General features: G+C 38.8%; 3 protein-coding genes across 6 annotated transcripts in view; 1 reads left to right on the top strand and 2 right to left on the bottom strand.

Moving 5' to 3' along the window:
- DCLRE1C (DNA cross-link repair 1C) overlaps positions 1-4,008 on the top strand; it is a 78,093-nt gene extending 74,085 nt beyond the window's left edge. The window contains exons 15-16 of one of the 2 annotated variants that reach the window (XR_004134214.2): positions 2,663-2,816; positions 3,883-4,008. Coding sequence is in view for 1 of the 2 variants with exons in the window: in XM_031444567.2 (XP_031300427.1) it covers positions 543-550 (8 nt within the window). In the remaining variant the exon portion in view is untranslated. Of the gene's footprint in view, positions 1-542; positions 1,264-2,662; positions 2,817-3,882 lie in introns of those variants that run through there. The other variant, XM_031444567.2, reaches the window with a different exon arrangement.
- HSPA14 (heat shock protein family A (Hsp70) member 14) lies at positions 158-25,160 on the bottom strand. 3 transcript variants are annotated; one of them, XM_010998245.3, is made up of 14 exons: positions 24,990-25,157; positions 23,800-23,880; positions 23,642-23,724; positions 15,243-15,291; positions 15,005-15,110; positions 14,042-14,132; positions 13,032-13,136; positions 11,800-11,958; positions 10,375-10,530; positions 8,183-8,285; positions 3,808-4,020; positions 3,234-3,407; positions 1,190-1,260; positions 158-333 (listed from the first exon to the last, which is right to left on the bottom strand). In XM_010998245.3, exons 1-14 carry the CDS (start codon positions 25,044-25,046, stop codon positions 255-257), a joined length of 1,527 nt encoding a protein of 508 aa, XP_010996547.1. In that variant the 5' UTR covers positions 25,047-25,157; the 3' UTR covers positions 158-254. The 3 variants fall into 3 exon arrangements, with proteins under 3 accessions (XP_010996547.1, XP_031300431.1, XP_031300430.2); XM_031444571.2 differs by lacking the exon at positions 3,234-3,407 and having other exon boundaries at positions 24,990-25,160; XM_031444570.2 differs by lacking the exon at positions 23,642-23,724 and having other exon boundaries at positions 23,765-23,880; positions 24,990-25,158.
- MSANTD7 (Myb/SANT DNA binding domain containing 7) lies at positions 19,087-23,724 on the bottom strand. Its single transcript, XM_064479547.1, has 3 exons — positions 23,642-23,724; positions 20,892-21,621; positions 19,087-20,428 (listed from the first exon to the last, which is right to left on the bottom strand). The coding sequence occupies exons 2-3, from the start codon at positions 21,613-21,615 to the stop codon at positions 19,908-19,910; spliced, it is 1,245 nt and encodes a 414-aa protein (XP_064335617.1). The 5' UTR covers positions 21,616-21,621; positions 23,642-23,724; the 3' UTR covers positions 19,087-19,907.
- Positions 25,161-25,367: the final 207 nt, after the last annotated feature.

The raw sequence follows: 25,367 nt of genomic DNA, 5'->3' as shown, positions 1-25,367 counted from the left end.
CCTTCAATCCACTTAAACAATTTAATTCCCAACAGCTTCATGATAGAAAGAGTTCCTTGTAATTTCCCACTAATAATGGAAATCTTAAGTGGATAACAAAAAAAGATTGCAACACTTACCAATATATTGTAGTCTAATAGAAACATAAATCATATGGTTCATTCAAAAAGTATTTTAATATAAACCTCACTTACAAACAAAACCAAATAAAGTTGATATTCTGGTTCTAAAAAATGTGTGGTTTCTCTAAAGCACTAAGATGCCACTTCAATAGTGATTGCCTCACATTTTCCAGTCTCTTGATCTGTGCACGTCACGTGTAAAGATCCATCCCTAAGCAAGAAAAATAAATAATGTAAGTTCAATTTATAAAAAAAGAAAGTCCTTAAGAAATTACCTGAAAACTTACTTAGTAAACAAGGGATCATTTTACTTTTTGAAAGAATATTAAGAGAGAAAGAAGAAACAATTGCAGTGTATTTAAATTTAGAACTGTATGTCCTAATTAAAATTAAAAATTTTTCTTAAAAATTTCCTCCTAGATCACTGAGATGAAAGTTGTATTCCATGAAAATCCATGATGATAAAGATCTTAAACTGAAGACTGTATGCAAGTTTGTAAAAATGCATCATGTTGTTTTCAAGCCCAGGCCAAGGCAGATGTGCCCTAATGAATTCTATATTCTTGTTAAGTATGGTTTATGCAGTGAATTGTCCCTAGTGTTAATTTGGAAATGATTTACTTGTAAAACACAGTATTATGGATGACCTGTTTTTAAGGAAATGATAAAAACCTGAATTTAATTAGTAATTAATTTCCTACAGATTTTCTGTTGCAATATTGAAATAAACTTACCCTTTCATGAGACAAAAAAAAATTATGTAAACCTTTGAAAATTATATATAAAATTGATGAAAATTATGTCTATAAACTTGCATGGACTACTTTTTTAGGTTGATTGCACCCAAAATGATCAAAGGGTCCATAAAAAAAATTCAGAATGCAAATGACTTGAGGTACACTTCCCTCTGTAAATGTAATTTTACAGGGCTAAAATGTAGTTCACCAATAAAATGTAAGTTTTTAATAAATGATTTTCCCAGAATGACAACAGGTAAAAAATCAATAAACTAATAAAAAAGGTCAAATCTCAAAGTGGATTTTCTTAACATCAGAAGTTGTTTGTACCTTTTCATAGTAAGAACAGCTAATATGTCACGTAATCCATTTTCTTTTTTATCTAAATCCTGGAGCACAACCTGTTTATGCAAAAATAATACAACGATGATTTAGTACTTTGACTTATTAATAAACTGATATATCAATTATTCCAACTGACTAAATCTTACTTACCGAAACTAATCTTTTAAAATAGGGCTGTTTTCAATTCTCCTACCATTTATCGTAATTGAGAGAGCAGGATTAAGTTTCCTTAACTGAAATGTCTCCTCTAAAAGGAGGGCATGTAAGATAACTAATATACTTGTCCCTCTTAAATGTCATGCCCTAGATTAGAATGCTTATTTCTATAAAGTACTGTTTGTCTCAGAAAATAGGGGCTGCTTTTCTTTTTGGTAATTATGCCATTACAGTAACATGTAAATTACCTTTCAGTACGCCTTTTATATATACTTTAAAAAATTCAAATGTTTTAAATGCACTTGGAAAATGTATTTAAAAGAAATGTGTCAAATTCTTTTGTACAACTAAGATTACATTTGTAAGTCAGAGATACTAATGAATTTACTATAAAATTTGTCAGTTTCCTAAAGAAAGGTATACCAATAGACTAAGGTTGGAAGTGACTTTCAGATTTTGCCAATATCAAGTTTCCTCACCTTAGGCAAGCACTAAGTTTACTCATTTCTAAAATGAGGAGGTTAGAACAGATGGAATCCCTAAGAGACTCTTTTTGAAATTCAGTATTATGTGACTAACGTGTTTCTTTCTGGCAGCTGTAAATTAGGATGGTGACAGGAGTATGCGCAGAGAAAAGGCTATAAATATACAAGACAGAGAAGCTGCGGGAATAGGAAGACTTCCACCTGAACTTAGAAATCTGGTGATAGGAAAGTGCTTTTGTAGTAAAGACCCACAGAAACATCTGGAGGAGCTTCTGAAAACTTGACCAGTTGAAGGAGCCCTTCTCCAGCAGATTCTAAGATGTTAAGTCTGAGGTGGAACCCAGACATGTTACCCGTGTGTGTTTTCATTATTCTTTTGTTGAAATCAGAAAATAGATGTAAAGTTAAAGATACTAATCATTCTCTTTTGTTACCTACATTTGTTTTATTTTTACTATAAAAGTAATTAATGTGCTGTTTGTAAAAAATTCATATTGTTAAAAAGTAAAAAGAAAAATTTTCTTGGTACCTTCAAATCTACCCACTGTTAAGTTTCTTGAATACTGTTCCAATACCTATGGTTATTCTCTGTAGCCATAGATAGACATCTAAATACACAACCTCCCCACACACCACCTCCCCACACACCACCTCCTTCACACACATCCCTGCTCTCTATTAGATTTCGACTTAAACACAAAAGGCATCATATTGTAAATGCAGTTCTGCAGTCCCTGTGTGTGTGTTTTAACATAACTATATTTCTTGGGCATGTTTCTAAGCAAATAACATGGTTCCACCTCACTCTTTTTAAAAGATGCAGAGGACCGTATCATATGAAACAGGCATGTGGTATCTGAACAAGCAAACTTATCCTGTGTCAGAAGCAGCATGGTATAAAGGCAAGATCATGGGCCCAGGAGTGAAACCAACCAGAGGAGAAATCTTTGCTCAATCAAGACAATGACAAGGTATTTACTACCATGAGCCTGTTTCTGACTCATTTATGAAACACACATAGTAACGTCTATCTCACAGCATTCTGAGACTATGTAAATTGCCTAGTAAAGCATACCTGGCATTTAGCAAACCAAGAAATGGCATTTCCTTTGCCAGGTACGTTAGTACCAAGGAGGGTCAAGAGCACAGAGAGAAACAATGTAAATACAACTGTACTTTGTTTTTATTTTCCTCTAGCTTTTTCAATTTTGAAATTGCCTAGTTCTTCTCTCTTTCAAAAATGAGTAAGTACAAGTAATCCATTCATAAAAATATGTTAAATGTCCTATATCATATTATATTAATTGAAATTAAACAAGAGTCTAATCCAGAAGGAAAAGTCACATAGTTTCATGTGACTAATTCATAGTGCAATCTGATCTATTCACCTGTGCAAACTTATTTTCCTCTTTTGTGGAGTTCTTCCCCTCAGACTCATAGAGTTCAAGACACACTGAAGATATACTTCCAGGGGCCTGTAATGTATGCTGTCTTCGGGCTGGCAAAGGAGTCCCTGATGGAAACAGTACTTTGAAACTGTTGGCTCCTGATTCGTCAACTCCCTAATAAGCAGGAAAATAATATGCATATTCTTTGACATTGTTACAATTATAAAAAAATCACTCCTACTAGAAATTAATATATACTCCTTTCTGACAATCTGGAAACTACAGAGAGGCAAAGAGAAGAATATAGAAGTGATCCTCAATCCCAACCCACTTTATTTAAAAATAAATTGAAACATATGTCTCTCTACCTATATTAGAAGCTTATGAATAAAATTATATTTAATTAAGAAATTAACATGTTAGATTACTATTAACTAAAAAAGAATATCAGAAACTCACTAAAAGTAAAATTATAAATTTTTGCCAGTATACAAAGTTTTATTTTAAAAACAGTATGTGTATAAACTTACAGTAATAAATTTATACTACTCTGGAAAAATAAAGCTACACATACCTTAACTAAAATATCTTTGGTTGAACATTCTATCTTAAGAGAGTCTTCCACTAAAGGGTTTTCTTTCCCAATAAGGATTCCTGCTTCTGTAGCGGCACCAATAGGGATAACTTCATCAGGAGGAATAGAATTTAGAAGCTCAACGGCTGGGAAAAGATCTTTAATCATTTGCTGCAGCCTTGGGATTCGAGAAGATCCGCCACAAAGGACAACCTAGAAAATAAAAATAATTTTCAGTTTTTTACTTTTAGAATGATTGTTTCTCAAAATTAAGTGTAACAGACTGAGCCATCTTTATCATATGAACCGGTGAAATATAAGCAGCCCTATTTTAACATGTTATTTTATGTTATATTTACATATAAATATGTATTTAATACATTTTAAATATTAAACATATTCTTTACTCATAATAACAAAGTTTAAAATGAGGAGATCTCCCCACATAGAAAAATACAATGTTAACAACATATGATCAATACTAGGCATCTGACACTTAACCACAAATACTCATTTGAACAGGAAATACAGTAATTAATATTTTATACTGTCCCAGCATTATCTAAAAGAAATGTTTACATAAATCACAGCATTTCTGTGACAAAATAAACATTGGTAATCTCTCCATGTGAAAACTATGCCATGGTTTTGTCTTCACTGTGGAAGAATAATTTTCTCAAGGAAAAAGATGTTTTACAACCATTTTAAGCTCTAGGTACCACTGATTAAGACTGTTTTCTCTGAAATACTTCATAAAAAATTGTTCCTTCATGAGACTGTCCACACATCTAGTACCCCAGCTTTTATAACTGACACCCAAGGGACAGGGCCCAGATCCCCTGCCCTGATGGCCACCGGGGCTTGCACTCATGAGTCCCCCAGGGCAACAGCAAACAAAGAAGCAGGTTTTAAATGGGCAAAGGAGCGACTCCTGCTCTGTGGCTACACACCTGGGCTCAGAAAGTGGGGAGAAGGCAAACATGCCAACTTCCCAGTTTCTCCGTGGAAGGGAAGGGGTTGACTAAGTACTTTCCCAGCTGCTGCCTCAGGGTCCAGCTTCTAATGAGCCTGTATCTAGGTGCTGACTTTGATCTTCCCCTTCAGGAAACTGATGGTCCTGCACACCCTCAACTACTGAGAGTCTCTAAGAACACAAATGGCAACTTAGACAGGCACAGAGTTTTGAGAAGCCACCAGGAGCTCAGGTTGGGCTGACTGACAAGGGTCATCTCCCACACAAGACCAGTCTGCCAAGACTGGAATAGGCAGCAGTTTTATGTAAAGTGCAGAAACCAACAAAGAGAGTCAAAGAAAATGAAGATAGAGAAAAATATGTTCCAAACTATATAACAAGATAAATTTGCAGACACTGATCTTAAAGAACCAAGGATAAGTGATTCATTTGATAGAGTTAAAAATAACAGTAATAAAGATGTTCAGTGAAGTCAGGAGAGTAATACATGAACAAAGTGTGAATTTCAACAAAGAGACACAAAATATAAAAAAGTACCAAACAGAAATCATACAATTGAAGAAAACAATAACTGAACTTAAAAATTCAATAGAGGGCTTAAACAACACACTAGATAAAGTGAAAGAAAGAGTCAGTGAACTTGAAGACAGGGCAGAGGAACTGATTCAATTAGAGGAGCAAAAAGGAAAAAAATATGAAAAAGAATGAAGACAGATTCAGGAATTTATGGGACATCAGTAAGTGGACCAATATATGTAATATAAGGATCTCTGAAGGAGGAGAGAGAGAGAAGGAGGCAGAAAACTTACTCAAAGAAATAATGGCTGAAAACTTCCCTGATCTGGGGAAAGAAACAGCCAGATCCAGTAAGCTCCAAAAGTACCAAATAAGATTAATTTAAGCAACACACAGTGAGATGCATTATAATTAAACTGCTGAAAGTTAAAAACAGAGAAGGGGTCTTACAAGTAGCAAGAGAAAAGCAACTTGTTACATACAAGGGAACACCCTTAAGACTATAAGTGGATCTTACAATAGAAATCTTGCAAGCTATAAGGGAGATATTCAAAGTGCTGAAAGAAAAAATACTGTCGGCCAAGAATACTCAACTTAGTGAAGTTGTCCTTCAAAACTGAAGGAGAAATAAGTGTTTTCTCACATACAAAAGCTGAAGGAGTTCACCTCTACTAGACTGGCCTTACAAGAGATGTTAAAGGGAGTCGTTTAAGTTTAAACAAAATGATGCTAATTAACAACATAAAAACATATAAAGGTATAAAACTCACTGTTAAAGATAAATAGATGGTTAAATTCAGAATACTCTAATATTGTAGTGGTGGTAGGTAAATCACTTATAACTAATACAAAAGTTAAAAGACAAAGGCATTAAAAATTAATTACAATAACTTGTTAATGGATACACAATATAAAACACATAAATTGTGACATCAAAAACATAAAATGCAGGGAGGAGGAATGTAAAAATGTAGCACTTTTTTATGTTTTAAGTTATGTTGTCATCAGCTTAAAATAATCTATTTTAACTATGTAAGATGTTTCATATAAGCCTCATGGTAACCACAAAGCAAACATCTAGATACACAAAAGGTAAAGAGAAAGAAATCAAAGCAAACTAATACATAAAGTCATCAAATCATAAAAGAGGGCAGGAAAGGAAGAAACAAACAAATGATCTATAAAACAGGCAGAAAACAATTAACAAATTGGCAACAGTAAGGTCATACCTAACAAAAATTACTTTAAATTACTTTCTATACACTACAAATGAATTACTGGATGAAGAAATTAAGAAGACAATCCCATTCACAGGAGTAATCAAAAAGAATAAAATACTTAGGAATAAATTCAATTAAGGAGGTGAATGATCTGTATATTGATAACTGCAAGCCTGATAAAAGAAAGTTAAGAAGACAAATAAATGGAAAGATATTTCATGTTCATAGATAGGAAGAATTAATATTGTTAAAATGTCCTTACTACCCAAAAATCCAATGTAATCCCTATCAAAATTCCAATGGCAATTTTCATAGAAATAGAAAAAAAACAACCCTGAAATTTGTATAGAACCACAGAAGACTCCAAGTAACCAAAGTAATCTTAGGAAAGAACAAAGCTGGAGGCATCACACTTCCTGATTTCAAACTATATTACAAGCTGTAGTAATCAAAACAATGTGGTATTCACATAAAACAAGACAAACAGATCAATGGAACAGAATAGAGAGTCCAAAAATAAACCCACACATACACAACCAATCAATTTTGGAACAGAATAGAGAGTCCAGAAATAAACCCACACATACACAACCAATCAATTTTCAACAAAGAAGCCGAGAATATACAACAGGGAAAGAAGAGACTTCTTAATAAATGGTATGGGGAAAACTGGGTATCCACAAGCGAAAGAATGATACTGGACCACTATCTTACATCACACACAAAAATCAATTCAAAATCGATTAAAGACTTGAAGTAAAACCTAAAACCATAAAACTCCTAGAAGAAAGTATAGGGCATAAACTCCTTGACGATGGTCTTGGCAATAATCTTTGGATCTGATACCCAAAGCAAAGGCAACAAAAGCGAAAATAAACAAGTGGGATTACGTCAAACTAAGAAGCATGCACAGCAAAGGAAATCATCAACAAAATGAAATGGCAATCTGTGGGATGAAAGAAAGTATTTGTAAATCATGTATCTAAAATGGGGTTAATATCCAAAATACACAAGAATCTCATTAGCTCAATAGCAAAAAATAATACAATTAAAAAAACAGGCAAAGGACCTGAATACACAATCTTCCTAAGAAGACGTACAAGTGGCCAAAGGTAAATGAAGGTTTGCTCAACATCACTAATCATTAGAGAAATGAAAATTGAAACCACGAGACATCACCTCAAGCATGTAAGGATGTCTATTTTTTAAAAGACAAGAGATAACAGATACTGGTGAAGATGTAGAGAAAAGAGAACCCTCATACATGGTTGGGAATGTTAACTGGTATAGTCACTATGGAAAACAGTATGAAAATTCTTCATGAAGTTAAAAATAGAATTACCATATGATCCAGAAATCCCACTTTTAAGTATATATACAGAGGAAACAAAATCACTATCTCAAAGAGATATCTGTACTCTCACGTTCATTGCAGCCTTATTCACAATAGCTAAGGTATGGAAACATCCTAAGTGTGTGTCAATGGGTGAATGGATAAAGATGTGGTACAGATACACAATGAGTATTATTCACTTTAAAGAAGAAGGAAGTCCTGCCATTTGTAACATGAAAGAACCTGGAAGGTATTCAGTACCAAGGGGCTACTTCCTAAACTCCAAATTAAAAATTACTCCCAAGATAAACAAGAAAACGATAAAAGTATTACCTTGTTGATATCATCTGCTGTAAATCCACCTTGTTCTAAGAGTTTTCTGATTGCTTCTATACATTTATTAAAAAGTGGAGAACAGAGAAGTTCAAATCTTGCTCTGTACACACACATACACAAACACACACAGAGAAGACACAGAAAAAAAAGTTTAGTACAGTCAAAGAAGACATCTGTTTCTTGTGAAGGGTAATGCCAAAATCTACTGTGATGGATCTCTTAATAGGTTCATGATCAGAACAGGATATTAAACACCCAGCAGTGCAACACCATGGGGGGATAAAAAGCTTACGTTATCCATCTACAAATGTATGAAGATATTTGATACTAAGTTCAGGTGGAAGATTGTCTCACCTACCCTACTTAAAAGCTTTCAAAAAACCTAAAAATAAATATTAAGTGTATGGCATTTCCAACAATAAATCTATTGATCCAAGTCAAACCATCATTTGGAAGTTCTTGCTATTTTTATGTGTTAAAAGTTTTAAAAATTGCTTCTCACTATTTTTCTTTATAGTCTGAGTGTCTCCTGCACCTAAGTTTAGTTGTTTTGCACCATCTGAGAAGCTTGAATGCCAGCAAATAAAAGAACAAACTATGTTCATGAAAAATGTACTCCCTAATTTCATACTAAGCTTCTTAAATGCAGATGACTGATTTTAAAATATATTTGTGCTATCTCCAGGTACTGAAGCATATTTTATAGTTGAAATCTTTGTGATAAAGGCAAAATTTCCTTAATGAAACATTTCAAATTCTATTTTCTTCTTAATAACTGATATTAATAAGCAAACATACTGAGTACTTAGATAAACTTAGCACTAAGTTAGAAATTCTGGAAATACAAAAAATATAAAGATATTCTGCCCACAGAAGATATTTTAATTCAATTTAATAACTTTCTTTTAGGCTGTAGCTTGAAATCCCTCTTAAAAGATCTGGAGAACTTTCTGGAGCCACTGGTCACACTGAGACTACTGAACACTTGAACTGTGGCTAACGCTACTGAGGAACCCATTTTTTAATGGTTTTAATGTTTTAATGTTATTTCTAATTAATTTAAATTTAAATAGCCACAGGTGGCTGGTGGCCATGGTATGGGGTGGTGCTGACCGAGAGTCTTTGGGAAAGCCCAGGGAAAGGGAGGAAGCTAAAGTACACGGGTCGGGCGAAGAGACAATTTGACCAAATAGGGTTAGTAGAAGCCTAAATGTAATATAGTACTGTAACTCTGGAAACCTTCACTGTTTCCAAGTCATCTATTAGCTTGCTGGGAGGCATAAATAGTGCTAACTAATGGTAGCTATTATCACTGCGAGTAACATGCAACACAAAATGATAGGCCGACAGCCTCCCTCTGGACGTTCTGGGCGAAGGTGCAATCACTTGAAATCTATGTTTTGGATTATGTAAAAGGTATCAGCATTACAAACAATTTATGCACATTAAACCTGTGTTTACTAAATGTCATAAAAGCTATTAAAATTTAATATGTTGACGACGGATGACAAAGCAAATAAAACCAAGACGCAGCTCAATCCTCAGTGTAGTGTGATAGGTAATGCATATAAACTCTGGAGTCAAACTAGCTGGGTTTGAATCCCAGGTCTGTCATTTACTAGCTGGTTAACATTGGACACAAAATGAAACCTCTCTGTTTCAGCTTCCTCATGTGTAAAGGAAGGAAAATACTAGCACTTACCTCATCGGTTGCTAGGAGAACTTGAGAGTTAATATACAGAGAATACTCAGCACACAGGCTGCCACGCAGAGGAACTAACAAGGTGGGGCAGACAACCACTCACACACGCACAAGCCCCACATCAGATTTAAGCAACAAAGAACGAGGGACCGTGCCGGCAGGACTACAATTCAGTAAGAGAAATTTGAAAATCTCATACTTCAAGCCTCCACTCATCTTCCTGTTAAAGATCTAGGAAGCCTGTCTCACACACTGCTATCTGTAGCCGTAAAGTAACGGGACAGTCACAGCTGATGTCATTGCTCTGGGAACAGTTATTTAGGCTGACAAAAACTGGACCCCAGAAGTAAAGACAGAGAAGCTCTTCCTTTATAGAGGGCTAATAAATCTCAAATCAACTGAAGAAAAACCAACAGTGAGAAAATTACACCTAAATATGAATATTCTTGGAATTATTCTGTTCAAGTGTTTCGAACTTCAGTTTTACCTGGACACATTGCAGTCAAAATCCTGACCTTCATACAGTGAGTCAAGGAAACAATTGGCACTTCCCAAGGTTGACAAAGAATGCTTTGCAGTGTCAGCACTGTTCATCAGTTTCATCATGGCACGCGCATTTCCTCTCACGTCATGTTTGAAGCATCTAAATTAAAAATATAGTCTTTGAAGTTTAAAAAATCACTAGGTCAGTTAGAATTCATTGCAACTAAAATCTGGATAATCCCTGTTAGGATAATAAGCTCATGAATCAATATTAATACCAGGTTTTAGTATCTGGCTTCCAACTCTCCAAAGCTTCTGAAGAAAATTCTCTGCAATTTAAAGAAGGGTCTCAAGAAAAGTGGATAACCAATCCACTTAACACTTTGAAATGCTGGATTCTATAACCACAATAATGGACTGTACTTTGAGGAAGAAGTGCAGTACATGTCATCTTTTTTGTAGATGAGACAAATGGAGGTTGAAGGAGATTCATGCAATGGGGTCGTCTGAGTCACATCTTACCTTTTAAAACTGCAGCATGATTATTGTTTAATGGTATAAAATTATCTGTCCAGCATTAAAAAAAAAAAAAGAACTAAAAGTGCTTCTTCAAGGAAATTTGAAACACAAAATATGTAAAATTACAGTTCGTCTACTTCCAAGGTGAGTCAATTGTTAAAATTGCTTGCTAAGTGGTGACTGATGGCCCTGTTTCTAAACATATTTAATAACTGGAATTGGTAGTAAAATTACCAGTGCCCTTCCTTTAAAACAAAAAGCAGTACAGATCTTTATTACACAAGTGAGAAATTACCACATTTTCAAGACTTTTTATTTTATCCGGTTTAGTCAAACAGATGAAAATGCTGTTTCAACTGCTCTTCAGAGCAGTAATGGCCCAAATGTAACCTATACATATTTGACTCATGCCAAACAGGATTAGAACTTTTAATGGAATAATTACATCCAGTAATAAAACTAAAATACTCCTTGTGGTAGTAGATTAGTAATTATATAAACACTCCATGAGACACTAATTCACTGGAATGTAACTGTAACATCATCTCCTAAACTTGTAAATACTGCTCAGAAGGCAGTGAGGCCTCAGTGCCTGCACCCTCCTTCATCCAGACATAAGAGCAGTACCTGAAGAATTAAGAAGTCGAACTTGAGATCCAAGTTCATACAGTTCAGTGTCTGGTGGTCCCTTACACTGAGTGAAAAATTCAAGTACACTGCACTGGGCAGCTTGGCCTCACTTTCCCCGTCTGCTGGAACGGACGTTATAACTTTAAACATAAAAATATCCAGTGCACTGGAAAAAACAGGTCCTCCTGTGAAAGGGGGCAATTTCAAATAAACTAGGAAAACAATTAAACCTGCAGATAAACTTCAATCGAAATACATCACCAAGTCCATTAATACTCACCTCTGAAACTCAGAAGCTAGGTACTGTGCTAAGGTTTCTGTGAAATGTGTACCTCCAATGTTATCAGTGTTTGTTGAAAGAACACGATATATTCCACTGTTAACTTCCATGACACTGATAGATAAGGATGTTCCTCCAAGTTTGAATACCAAAATATTGCTTAAAGAAAAAAGACAATATGAGTAAGTTATGAGGATCACAACACTGTAGAGTTAGGTTGGGCGTCTTAAACTAAGAAGTCATTCAGTTTAATCTCTTTAAATCACAAATGAAACTGAAACTCTCACATGAGTAACTGAGTTGTCTATGGTCATCATTTAGTGACGAATGAAATCTAGAAACCAGATCTGATTCTAAGCCAAAGTTTTTTTTCATTTAGTTGTGCTGGTAAAAGTATATTCTTCTGTATAACTGGAGTTCAAAATACTAATTTTTCAAAGTAAATAAAGAGATTTGTAATTAAAGTGAATTGTAAGAGAATTAAATATAGAAATTTTATGTTAGTATTGTCCTGGTTACTCCTGCAATAACATGTTCTATAAAAATAAAACATATGCAAAACCAAGAGCTTATTTCCTATGTATCAAAATTCAAAAATGTTGATATTCTACATTTTCATTTACCTACAGGTAATTTCCCAGTGATTTATACATATTAGTTTCTGTAACTGTGAGAGCTGAATGAAATGACATAATTAGAGGAAATTAACACATCTGAATTGATTTCCCTAAAGTGGCATTATGTGTCAGGTCTATTAAGACAAGTTTTGACAACTAAATTTGGAGTGTGTCTTACTATTTCATTATTGAATGAAGTCTTAAATCCCCATGCTGGCTTTCCCCCCATCTCCTGCCAAGACAAACGTATATAAAGGTCCTCACTGTTTCTAAGCATGTTTAATAACTGGGGTAGTAAAATTAACAGTGCCCTAGAGCTTCAGTTGGAACTTGGCTGGGTAATATATAAATTTCCCATTTTCCTCCACTAAAGCGACAAAGTGTGAGTGACAAGAGAAGGGCAGAAAAGCTCCTTTCCCTCCTGTATGTCCTTTCTCTGCTTTCCTAGGACAGCTTTCTCATCTGTTTGAAAAACTCAAAGTGAGAGTTTCGATGCCTTTCCACCCATAAAGGCTTCGAGACACTGCATCATATAACAGCCTCTATTAATACAATTCCTCTAATCGAAAATGTTTTCTGCACTGAAGAATTTAGAGCTGCAAATATGGTTTTTACCTTTTTCCAGTGGGGGAGTCTTGTCCAATTCCATAAGCCAAAAGAGCAGCAGATGGTTCATGGATTAACCGCAAAACATTAAACCCAGCAGCTCTGGCTGCTTCCCTGTGGACAGTTTGCTTTTAATGAATTTACCATCACAACATGTTCAAATCTACATTTTTAGAAATGCTCTGCTAAAGATTTTAGGCAACAGCAAATACGGTATCACAAGGAGAACATGAAGGGCAGTGACCTTCAGAAGTAAGACAATGGGCCAAAGAACACGAAACGAACCTAAGTCTCTATCACTTTCTGTTTAAAATAATAATGTTCAGAATCTATTTTCTTGACAAAGAAAATAACATGTGCTTATACTGAATATGGAAAAAAAAGCTCTCCAAATGCTCAAGCTTACAAACTTCAGAAAGCAATCAGGATATATTTATAATCCATTTTAGAACTTTCCAATTTCTTTAACTAAGGGTCACATTTTAACATCCCACAAGTGCAAGTAAATAAAGCAATTCTCTGCCCCAGAAGCAACTCGGGTGTTCAGCAAAGCCCCACCGGGAAGTCTGTTCACAGAGCAAAAGCATGGGTGCTTGCCAATTACATCTGTGTAATGACCTATAAAAACTAAACACAGCTTTTTGTTTAGATGTTAATCTAAGGTGAAAAACTAATTGTAAATATTTTCTAAAACTGCCTATTTTTACATAATTCCCACATAAGCCTTAATTACATGAAACTAAAGCGAAGTGATTTTGTAAACATCAACCCAACTTGGTAGTCAAAAATGCTTCCAATCAAAACAACTAAGAAAGTACATCTAATTTTATGTTCTTTAAACATTTCATAAAATATAGGAAATATTAATGATTATTACCATGCTTTTTACCACCCAATTTTCATATGTAAATATATAAATGTATTTACAAATACAGTTTTACCTTTGACTATATAGCGATACTGTGCAATTTGTATTTCCTTTAACTAAACAAGTAAGAAAAACCCCATATTATACTTACCCAAGAGCACTTTTTTGCTTTTCTCCAAAATCAAATGGAACAGTAATAACTACATCATTGGCATCTGAGCCCAAGACAGAATGTGCCGTTTCTACGTGAAAAAAATATTTGAAGAGTTCACTAAACTTATTGTGGTCATCATTTCTTGATGTATGTAAGTCAGATCATTACACTGTACAGCTTAAACTTATACAGTGCTGGATGTTAGTCACAGCTCAATAAAACTAGAAGAAAAAATACTAAAAATAAATTCCGACAACACACAAAAATGTCAAGTGATCTTTTGAGGCTTATTAATTTCTGCCAAAGATCTTCTCACTATAAAGATTTTTCCAAATCATCTGATTGCCCCACCCCACTGACCTTCCACTCCTGTTCTCTTAAACTGTGCACTACTTTTTGTGGTTTTGGTATATTTGTGGACATGGAATTAAATACTTTCCAAGGCTTCTCGGGCTTCAAGCATCTCCCAAATTAGACTGGTTCCACGGAGAATGAGCTCCTAACGCATCAATGTGAAGACAAACTAACATGATTAAAGACTGCCTTCCAACCCCCGAGCTCATCACAAATTCCAGAGCTGAAGTGAGCCTTGTACATAATCTACTCCAGAATTCTGCAAATTGTTCCACAAGAGGCTGCTCAGCTCCGAGCCTTACCCTAAAGTGGTGATAAAACCAGACCTACTTAATCTGCTGACATTATCGTGAATTTTGAAGGAGATAAAACATTTACTATTCACCAAGCTTATCTGGCCACTTCATCTTAAGAAGTTTTGAAAATGCTAACTTGGCCCAATCCGTTTACACTACTTCTAGGGAAACCAAAGTCACCCAGTTGGGTCTAGCAATTAGGTCTCATCACCGATAACATGAACCATTACCTTGCTTCTCCCCAGATCAAAACACGTCTCACTTTTTTTTAAGGTCAATTTTAAGAGATTTTTTTTCTTTTGCTCAATACCTTTCATTTTACTAAATATCAGTCTGGCAACATCTTCTGGGTTGACAAATTTTGTTTCTCCTCCAGTATCTATTTCGTATCGCAATTTCCCATTTTTTTCAATGACCTATAAAGGAAATTATAAGTGTGTTAAATAAGGAATGATTTTAACAAAGATATAAAGTTTCAAAGCAATATAACTGGTCATGACCTTGGTGATGACTCTGTCACAGGGAAGTAATAAAGGAAGCATACTCACTAAACATTTACTTTCCATGATGTATTTCTGAGCCTGTGGATCCTCAGAGCTGTCCATAAAGATAAAGACAGTTAATGTAAGTTTAAAAAGCTAAAGCTCTAATTGTTAGAGATTATTAGAAACAATGATCAGTACATATACATAAACTGAAAAAGAAATGTGCAGTATATTGTATACATGTATTTACACGCAATATAATGTGTATGTGAAGTCCAGCTGCAAAAATTCTGCCTAATAAAACTGAAAAAAAGATAAAGACAGTTAAACAGTTGTATTAGTATTGTTGATATATGTTTTAAAGATTATATTCTTCAATACCACTGAACAAATACAAAGATACAAACAAACTTAAGTTGCTTAATATTAAAAAATCTTGAAATACTACAGATCTAGATGGTAGGATTAAATGGATGTGGTATTTCCAATGGTTACAGTTAATTCTATTAAACTATTAATCTTCACATTTGAAAGTAAATAGCTCTCACTTGTTCTGATCTTACTGTCAATCGATGTTATACATTTGGGAATGATTTTCATAATATCAATGATTTAAGGTCATATATTGTTATCTCTTTAATCCTGAAGATCCAAACACTGAGATAAAAAGAGTAAAAGGAGGTAAAACCACAAAATAAAGGCAAAGCAGAATACGTGACAGCATCTTGGTTGCCTGGTTTCTGAACATGAATCAGTACCTGAAACCTGAAAAGACTGAGCAGAAGCATGAATCTCTGACACGCAGACGTTCAGAGCACTACAAGCAGACAGACACATAATGCTCTGTACAAAGTAGGTGCTAGTAAATGTGTATGGCAATGAAAAAACTAAGACAATGGGTGTTACATTCTCCAAATAGCAATACAAAGGAATCCAGGCTGCCAACTGTTTTCACATACATTACCTTACTCGTCTTCACAACACCTAAGTGGGGTTAGTTTGGCAGGTATTATTCTACAGGTAACAGACTGTAAATCTGTTACCAATTACAATAAGGGGCAGAGTTGGTACTTGATTCCAGGGCTTTCGACCAGGCAAGGGCCCTTTAGATTTTACCAGGCTGCCTCGCAGTAAGACGGCAAACGACTAAGGTGCTTTTGCCCCTTGAGCAGACAGGAGTGTGATCCTTGCCTTAATCTCACCTAGAAATGAAGATGAAGCAGACTCTGCCACTAAAGCCTCCTTGCAAGGGGCTACAGCTCTTCTGTCCAGAGACCAGTCTTAAATGTTTAAAGAGGTGAAAATTAATAGTGGCTAGCTGCTAAATGTTACTAAACATCGGAAGACCCTAACCTGTGTAAAAAGGATTTTAAAATAGACTAATTTGGCTTAGGATTCCCTTGGGAATACTTGCAGCTTCTTCATACTTCCTTCTCTATCACCTAAAAATTGACAGAGAGGAAAGAGGTAAGAAGCTTCCCCAAAGTCACATGGCTAATTAAGGCCACCATTGGCTAGAGTCCAAATTTTTAGCACAAGGTTTAGTATTCCTTCCACTACATACCCCCTCCCTTTTTTAACCAAATATTTATACTGTAACCTGGACAAATATTTTAAGGGTAAGAAAAAAAGATTAAGTGTGCCCATAGTATTTTTTTCATGAATATTGTAATTTCGTCATAACACTTAGTGGTTCTGTTTTCTTTGGGATAGAATTTTAGCCAACCAGGATAATTTCTCCTATTATGTATGTTATCACTCAGACAAGATAATTTGCCAGAAAAGGGTATTTTATGGAATTTACAGAACTCTCAGAAATGGAAAATTCTTTCTCAACTGCCATGCAAAGAGGGCTTCTCTCTCATGAAGACAGAAAGCACATGCAGCTCTGAGGGCCACAGAGGGGCCAGGCCCTGGAGAAAAGCAGGACACAGAGAATGGGGACGGTGACAAACGATCATGATATGCCCGGAAAGTAGTGGACTGACCCACAACGACGTACAAATCGCAACTTTATTTGTCCACACCAGAATGAAGTCACTTAACAGAGAGACGGGGGGGAGCATACAGAGCACCAGCAACATCACAGCTGCAGGAGGCAGAGTGTCAGTCCCACCATCGTGGCACAACCGTCACCAGCAGTGCCACCTCCCCTCCTCCTCCTTCCTGCATGCCCCTTGTAGTCAGCAGGCCCTCGGGCCCGCACCCGCACACACAGAGCTACAGGTCTCCCTCCGCAGCAGGTCACAGCAGTGCCTGCCGCGTCTGAGAGCATCTTTACACCCCTCTGTTGGCTGGCCCCTCATGCCACTCCTGTGAGGTGGGTAGTCTCCCGCTTCCCAGGTGAGGGACCTGAGGTACGGAGTGGTGAACTGGTCTACTAAGCGGACAGACGGACAGGCAGGAATGGCTGGGCCTGGAGCTTAGGCGGAACTTTGGGCCTTGTTTCCCTACGGCCTCCCCTTATCACAACTTCCCTCCTTTTAAAATTTGGCCTGTTTTTGTTTACTTCTCTAAGATCTTTCCCTTTAGTTTTACTCCCCCATTAGTTACTGCACCCATTAGATTTGCACACTACTACCTCCCAAGTCCAACTCTGCTTCTTGTCTTTAGCACTTCTCTTATCTCAATTAAGTCCCCACCTATGTACTTTGCTATCATTAATAGATTAATACAGTACACACCTAACTCTTTCAAGTACTTCCCTGTTTTTCCAGAAAGTCTACCCCTCTACAGTAGTGTTACCTGGTTAGAACTGACATGCATCCCTCCATAGCATGGCCTACAGCAACTGAGAAAATATATGTATGTATTTCCATCTCAATACCTTAACATATGCTCCTTCAAATCAAGGAATCTATGTCTGGTGTGGTGCTTACAGAAATTCAGGAAATATATTCATAAATGTTAACACCGTAGAATGCTTCCTCAAAATACAACTACTACCAGTATTTCAAACATACATTACTATGCTGCTGTGATGGAAAACACTGCAGTTGAAATTTTGTTTTTTTATGCCACTGATTTAATTTTTTCGAACTGGAAGGTATGAGAAAAGTCATCTAGTACAAACTTCTCATTCTAGAGATAAAGCAACTGAGGCACAAAAAGGGTAAGTGATTTGCTCAATGTAACAGACCGTGCCAGCATTAGAACCCAGGAGTTCTCAGTCGATTCCAGTGTATTCTACCTCACCAGCTACACCCTACATCCATCGCCCGTTCACCAGAGGAGCTTGGTGGCCCGTCATCTATTCATGTTTCCAGGGATGTCCCCACTGAGGCTTTGACCACTTCTCCACCTATCTGTATTCCCAGCATTTAGGTAAGCGACCAAGCCTGCAAAGTATAAAACAAAACCTCTTCCAACATGCCTGTGTTTTTTTCCAGCATCTAGATTAGAGGAAGGTTTTTTAAAATTCCAAGTCTCCTTTTGGTATTTCCTTAACGTACAAAACCCCTAAGAGCTCTGAGTTAGATTCATAATGACCAGTAGTGGCTTCTCTTCTAAAGTAAGTTGGAAACATGGCTCAACGCCATCATAACTCCTCAAGGAAGTGTGCTTTGGAGGGAAAGGGGGATTCTTTGCTGAGGGTTTGTGCTTAAAGAGTCACCTACTGCAGGCCATCTTTCCCTACACTACCCTCAATTGTTCCAAAGTGTTCTTGTCCACCATATGCCATTAATGAGAATTTTTACCTACATCTTGTGAGAAAAAGTGACTTTGGAAAGTTCCCTAGGGCTTGCCTTCTGTGACATACTAGACAGGAAAAAAGGCAAACAGAAAAGAACAACATTAGCTAAAAGCATTTAGGAAACTGATATAATCCGAATTGTTTCCACAATGTCCAAATGGCAAACCAAACTTGTAGTTATGCAATTATGCATATAGAGGAACACAAATAATATGGAATGCAAAGAATTTACTTACATGGAATGTTTTATAAGACAGCCAGTTTCTCATTACATCAAAGATCATCAATGTGAACCATGACGCACGCGTGTGGATCCCTGCCAGTTACTGACTTATATCCTTACAGTGATAAGAGACTAAGAGCTAGTAAAACAGAGGGAAAGATGGACTGACTACTGAGTGTGTATGTTACGGACACAGCACTGTAAACTAAGGGACAGAGGCACCAACACGTGTTGTGTCTATGCCTAGTAAGCTACAGAGGGCCTTAAACAAATGAAGACTGTGAACTCCAGGAAGCAGTCAAGTTAAACTAGTCAAGATTCAAGCAATGAGGTCATGATACACAACCCTAATCCTATACTGTCAACTACTGTGCCTCACCCTGGCCTTTCCTTGGCCAAGGTCAGATGCGCTAATAACTTACATGAGTATAGTGCTTTTAAACTTTTAAACCTTTTCACATCTGTTAACCATGTGGTCCTCACAACAACCCTGTGAGGTAGGCAGGTTGCCCCCATTCAGCTGAGGAAACTGGTGTAGAGGTGAACTGGACTGTCTTACATCAGTGACAAAGCGAGGGCGAACTAGCTCTCTGGACTCGGCTCCGTTTTCCACCAGGCCAACACTCCCATTTCTGAAAGGTCTTTCAACTAGTGGAGATGCTTGGGAGAAGCAGCTAGCACGTAAATTCCTATCACTCTGCATATGAATGGCCCATCCACTTCTTTTTCCAGGGACACAAACAAGGAGCCAGGGCACCAGGAGGCCCGGGCCTCTGCCAGTCCAGGCAACACACCCTTGTGGGATCAGTTCCTAACTTTTGGTATTTGAAATTAACCTCTGAAGCAACTTTTCAAGCCCGAGCTGAAAAGCACCAGTTGCCTCTTCCACTGCTGTGGCCAAGCGTCTGACCGCGACCACGGCATCCCTGCGGAGCTCGTTGGCAATGTCCTGCTGAGCACTGGCCACCTCGCCAATGGCAATCAGCCTGTCCAATTTCTCTTCCTCCCGCTTTGAGAGTTCGCGTGCCAACCTCCTGTTTTCTGCCAATTCGGCTGCGATAGTCCTGGCCACTGACCGCCTTCTGCGCCTTGCCCACCTGGGAGGGGGCTCACTGTTCAAAGGCCTGTTCCCTCCAGAAACAAAAGGAACTCTGGAGGAGACTGGAGGTTGCGGTGCAGAGGCCACCCCAGGAGTGTTTCGGCCGGTGCTGGTGCAGGGACTGGGCTCACCGGACACACCCAGTCTGGTCATGGGGCTGCTCTGACAGGGAGCAACTGCACCTCTGAAAAGGTGGTGGGAGCTGCTGTAGCTGGGGGTCCCTTGAGAGCACCCTGAAAGACAAAGCAACAATGTTGCAGAGAGGACCTTCCTGCTGCTGGAATGCTTGGAGCCGGCAGCTGAGCTGAGACACAGGGACAGAACTATGGTATTCCTGGCCAGGCCTCTTTCTACAGGGGATGGGGAGGAACTCATCTCCTGCATCTGGACATTGTGGTCTGCTGTAATGATACATCTGAAACATCCCCCCTTGCCTTCTTGAACCCCTTTCCATGTAGCTGTCCAGCCCACTTTACAGCCACAAATTCTTAGGTCCCCATTAAAAATAAAGCCCAAACTAGTTCAGTTCTAAAGAGTACTTCCAGGTTTAAAGAGTTTTAATACTTTACATACCTAGGGTCATAGCTTTTAAAATTCTAGAGCCCTTTACTTTACCTTTAGGTTAAAAAAAAAAAGAGGGCAGGGAGCAGAAATAGGGACTACGCGACCCTAATCGTTCACACACTTGGGAGTTACCTGCACCCGAGGATTCATCCCAGGAGTCCTCAAGGTCACTGGCTTCTTGCATCTGGTCACTGTTTCTCAGTTGACAATCCTCATCTGATTCCTTAACTGTTTGCAAGGCAGGTGAATGATCTGCTGCCTGAGTCCGTTTTGCTCCCAGAATGCTGGTTCCCTCTTGTCCTGGGGTGTCAGAGGCTGTTAAGTTCTGATCACAGTGTTTGGGCCAAGCAGCCTCCTCCATTAAGTTGTCTGGGTCTGGGTCAGTCACTATCTGATTTCGGAGAAGCTGATCCAACGTATCATAAAACGGACAGTGTGGTGGATCACCCATACTTGTGGCATGGGCCACATAAGCCTTTAAATATAATGCCTTCAGGACTTTAAACTTGGAGCGGCACTGACGCTCGGTGCGACGGAAGCCTTCCTGCTGCATCCGCTTAGACACAGCCTGATAGACGTCTGCATTGTGATGCACGGTCTGGAGGCGCTGAATATACTCAGCCTCGCCTAGTATGGAGAGAAGCGTTCGGGTCTCCTGTCTGGACCACCGGATGCCCGCACTGCTTCCGGAAGTGGCCATAGCGGACTGGGAGAAGGCTAGCTGGAGGAGGCTCCTGGGCAGCAAGGTGCCGATCTGAAGGTGGGGGAGCTCTGTGTGCTCCGGTCTATCTCCAGGAGCCAGCCGATTCTTCCCTCTCAGGGCTAATTGCTGAGAAGCCAGGTCCAAGGACCGCATTTCTGGCTGGAAGGCCACAGGGGAACGAAAGTTACAGGGAGGGTGTAAGGATAACTGTGGCAGCAAGTTAAGTGCTGCTACCTGTGAGCAGGCTGCAGAGGCAGGAGGCCAGTGCTGAGACGGCCCAGCTTTGGGAGTTCGCCCAGGATGGGTACCGGACCAAGTGGTAAAAAGGACCTTACTGGCTTGGTAACAAGGGGACTGGCTCCTCCACAAAGGGCGGAATGCTTCCAAGGCTGAGACCTGGTACAACTGTGTATCTGTATCTGTCTTGTACATAGACAGGCCAGGGTAGGGGGAATGCCTGGACCACGAGGAAGCTCACTCTGGAGAAGTGCAAGGACTAGGGTGTAGCAATACATGTCTGAAGGGGCTCTTTCCTTACTAACCTTGGTCTAAGTGGCATGCTGTGGCTCTGTAATACTGTTCTGTCACCAATGCACTCCTTTGTTAAAAGGTAACTTTCAGGGCCAGAGAAGTGAGCTGAAGTTGTTCTCGCTAATACAAAGCTATCTGCACAACATGGCAGAAGACACCCACATCATTACTTCAACCATCTGCCCCAAAGACAAACAGGGCTACCAGGGGATGAATCTATGGAACTGTTCTGTCTTAACTGCATCACGATCAGTATCCTGGCTGTGATACTGTAGGATAGTTTTGCAAGATGTTAGCATTGGACAAAGTGGTAAATCCAGTAATACATCTGATCTCCCTGTATTATTTCTTACAACAGTATGTAAATCTACCATTATCTCAAAAAATTAAAAAAATTGTTGGTTGCTTACAGTGAATCTAGCTTCAAGACCCACCTACAACTCCCTGTTTTTCAGCTTATAATTTGAACATTTTTGACACCAACTCAATTTATTTTCAATATGCTCAGGACTAAGTTTTGTCAACAGATAAATGGATATGGGAATATATGTATCATCACAAAAATTTGAATTTTCTCCAAAATATAGTAGTTTTTGGCTTAATGAATAGATAACCTAAGGCAAAAAATGAATATCAAGTTCAGTTTAACTAAACACAGGTAAAGGAAAATAAAAATATATCTGTATGTATAAAAGAAATAAACATTAAATTTAATTCATAATCCCCCAACTCCTAAAATATGAACACAAGGAACTTTCCACTTAAATTCTCAACTGAACAAAGTATAAAGGGAAGAGCCTAGGGCCAAGGGTTAGACATCCTGAACTGTAGTTCTATCTAATTACCCCCCAACTTAGGAATACCTTCATTTCTATGTGCCTTGGTTTTCTCATTTAGAAATGGGGAGGGATAAAATCTGCCCTATCTTACAGGGATTTAAGAGGATTAAATAAAATAATAGATGTGAAAGCACTTTGAAAATTTAAAAACACTATACCAAGTATTACAACTCCAGTGAAAATGAAGACCCCTAATTATCATGGTAATCTATAATTTGAAGAGACAGAAGTCCGGGGAAGCAAGCCTCTTTAATCTTTTAATTAAAGTTACAACAGATGATTAACCTGATTCTTAAGACATCAATTAAGCTATTTCTCTAATGATTAAAGTGTAAGCCAACTGGAAAAGTTAGTTCCCAGAAAGTGTCACAAAAGAATCTAAGAAAATCAATAGCTTCTATATAAATATTCACCAATTATAACAGGTTTCACAAAATTCAACTACAGTGCAAAGAAATCTTCAGATTCTCACACAATCTTTCAAGTTCTCTCAGTTAAAAAAGTACTATAAAAATGTGAAAAGTCCAAACTACCACCTCTGAATGACATAGACGGTCAAAACTAAATGCATGTTGGTAGCTGCCAATACTAACAGACCCATAAGAAAGAAACAAATGTCTGAATCTCATCCTTAAGAAGACTCACCACAATTATCAAAAGGAATAGCCTCCTGGGGTACTGTTGAAATGACTCGGTCACAAAAAACAATGAATAAACAAATTGGTGTTTCTAGTTTCATTTCACATTATGCTTACAATGTATAAACGCACTTTTATTACCATACATAAAAACTTTATTTCATTCCATACCTTCTGCCAAGGATCTGCTTTACTTTCATTACTGTATTTGAAATATTTCTTATTCTACTTTGTTTTGCTGCCAATCCAACAACCTGAAAAAGAGCAATGTATTACAATGCATGTAATTTTCACCTTATTTCGAAGTGCAAAAATGAGGAGAATGGTACCTCTTCATTTTCTGAGTAAGCAACCACAGCTGGAGTAACTCTGTCTCCTGCATCATTTGCAACCACATCAGCCCGGCCATCCTGGAGAAAAATATGCAACCGTATTAGTTCTTTTGAAATGAAATATACAGCCTCATTTGCTATATTCAGACATACATGGACCAGTGTTAATTTCCTATATACAATGAGAGAAAAACTGCTTTTTCAACATTTTAAACTTGTAGATTTTATTGCCGTTATTGATTTCCTAGATTTTAGTAACACCAGCATTCCAAGACTGCCTTTTTTTTTTTCAGTCTGCTCCGCAGAGCCAGTAACAGAACAGACATAATATACGTACAATAATAACGTCTTATTACATCACCCTTTCTATTTCTGTTTCTTCTACAAATGCATCTTTCTTCTCTTTTCCCACATATGATGAAGGAGCACCAATCCCTTTTTCTTTTCCTTACAAATCACTTGACATTTAAACGTGAGACTAGAACCAGGGAGTCCATTACTATTGTCCCTCCCACGTCCCCACTGATGAGAGGAAGGCCGAAACTCCTAGGCAGGATGTCTCATTTCCAGAAAGGACAAGTGAGTAGAGCCCACACCATCAACTCGCTTCGCACGCTTCGCGGGATCAACAGCTCCAGGTCCAGATCGCTGCCACCCTGCCCTTTCTAGGCAAACCTCCGGGTATCAGACGCTCAGGTCCCCCTCAGGGCCTCCGGCGGCCCTGACGTCCCTGGGACGCCCTCCCCCTCAGGGCTTCGAGCATCCACGATGTCCCCGGGCCCGACCCACTTCCGGCTTCCTGCGTCCACGATGTTCCCGGGCCCGCTCCCCGTTCGAGTCTCTTGCATCTACGATGTCCCCGGGTCCACCCTTTCTCCAGGCCTCCTGCGCCCACGACGTCCCCAGGTCCATCCCCCTCCAGGCCTCCTATGGCACTGACGTCCCCAGACCCCGCGCGCCGGCATCGCCCCGACCCTTCCCCAGCATCCAGCGGCCTTTCCTAAGGAGGTGCGGGACACGAGGCCGGGCCGCCCAGTCCTTAACCCAAAAATTCTCCGCAGTACCGCCGCTCCGCGCAACGTCCCTAGGCCGGCGACATGCCGTTCACAACCCCGCAGGTGACCAAAGGGCTTGGTCTAGCACCCAGGCAACCGGGTACCCGTAGCCCAGCTCCCCGAGCCTGTCACCTTATAGACGGCCACACAGGCTGATGTGCAGCCCAGGTGAACCCCGATGGCCGCCATGAGGCGGCAGAGACGCCGGCAGAGACGCCGGCAGCAGTAACGAGTGGTCCTCCAGCGGCAACAGTGCCTGGCGGCGGAACAGGCCCATCAGACACTGCGGCGACTTCACGTTCCCTCCCACCCACTGCGTCCGGTCCCTCGGCCGCGGCCTCCCGCGCCGTCGCCAATCAGCGTGAAAGTCCCACCTTTTCTCTAGAGCAGTCGGCGAATAGCTTTAGTGCGTCTTTCCCGGCCCCGCTGGAGAGGCAGCGCGTGGGCGACAGTGCGCACGCGCCGGCTGAGGTTGGGACGGAAGGGGGCTCCTTCGCTCCGCCCCTTTCT

This window comes from Camelus dromedarius, chromosome 26 (assembly GCF_036321535.1).
Source record: "Camelus dromedarius isolate mCamDro1 chromosome 26, mCamDro1.pat, whole genome shotgun sequence".
NCBI lineage: Eukaryota > Metazoa > Chordata > Mammalia > Artiodactyla > Camelidae > Camelus > Camelus dromedarius.
This window is presented reverse-complemented; position numbering and strand designations above follow the sequence as displayed.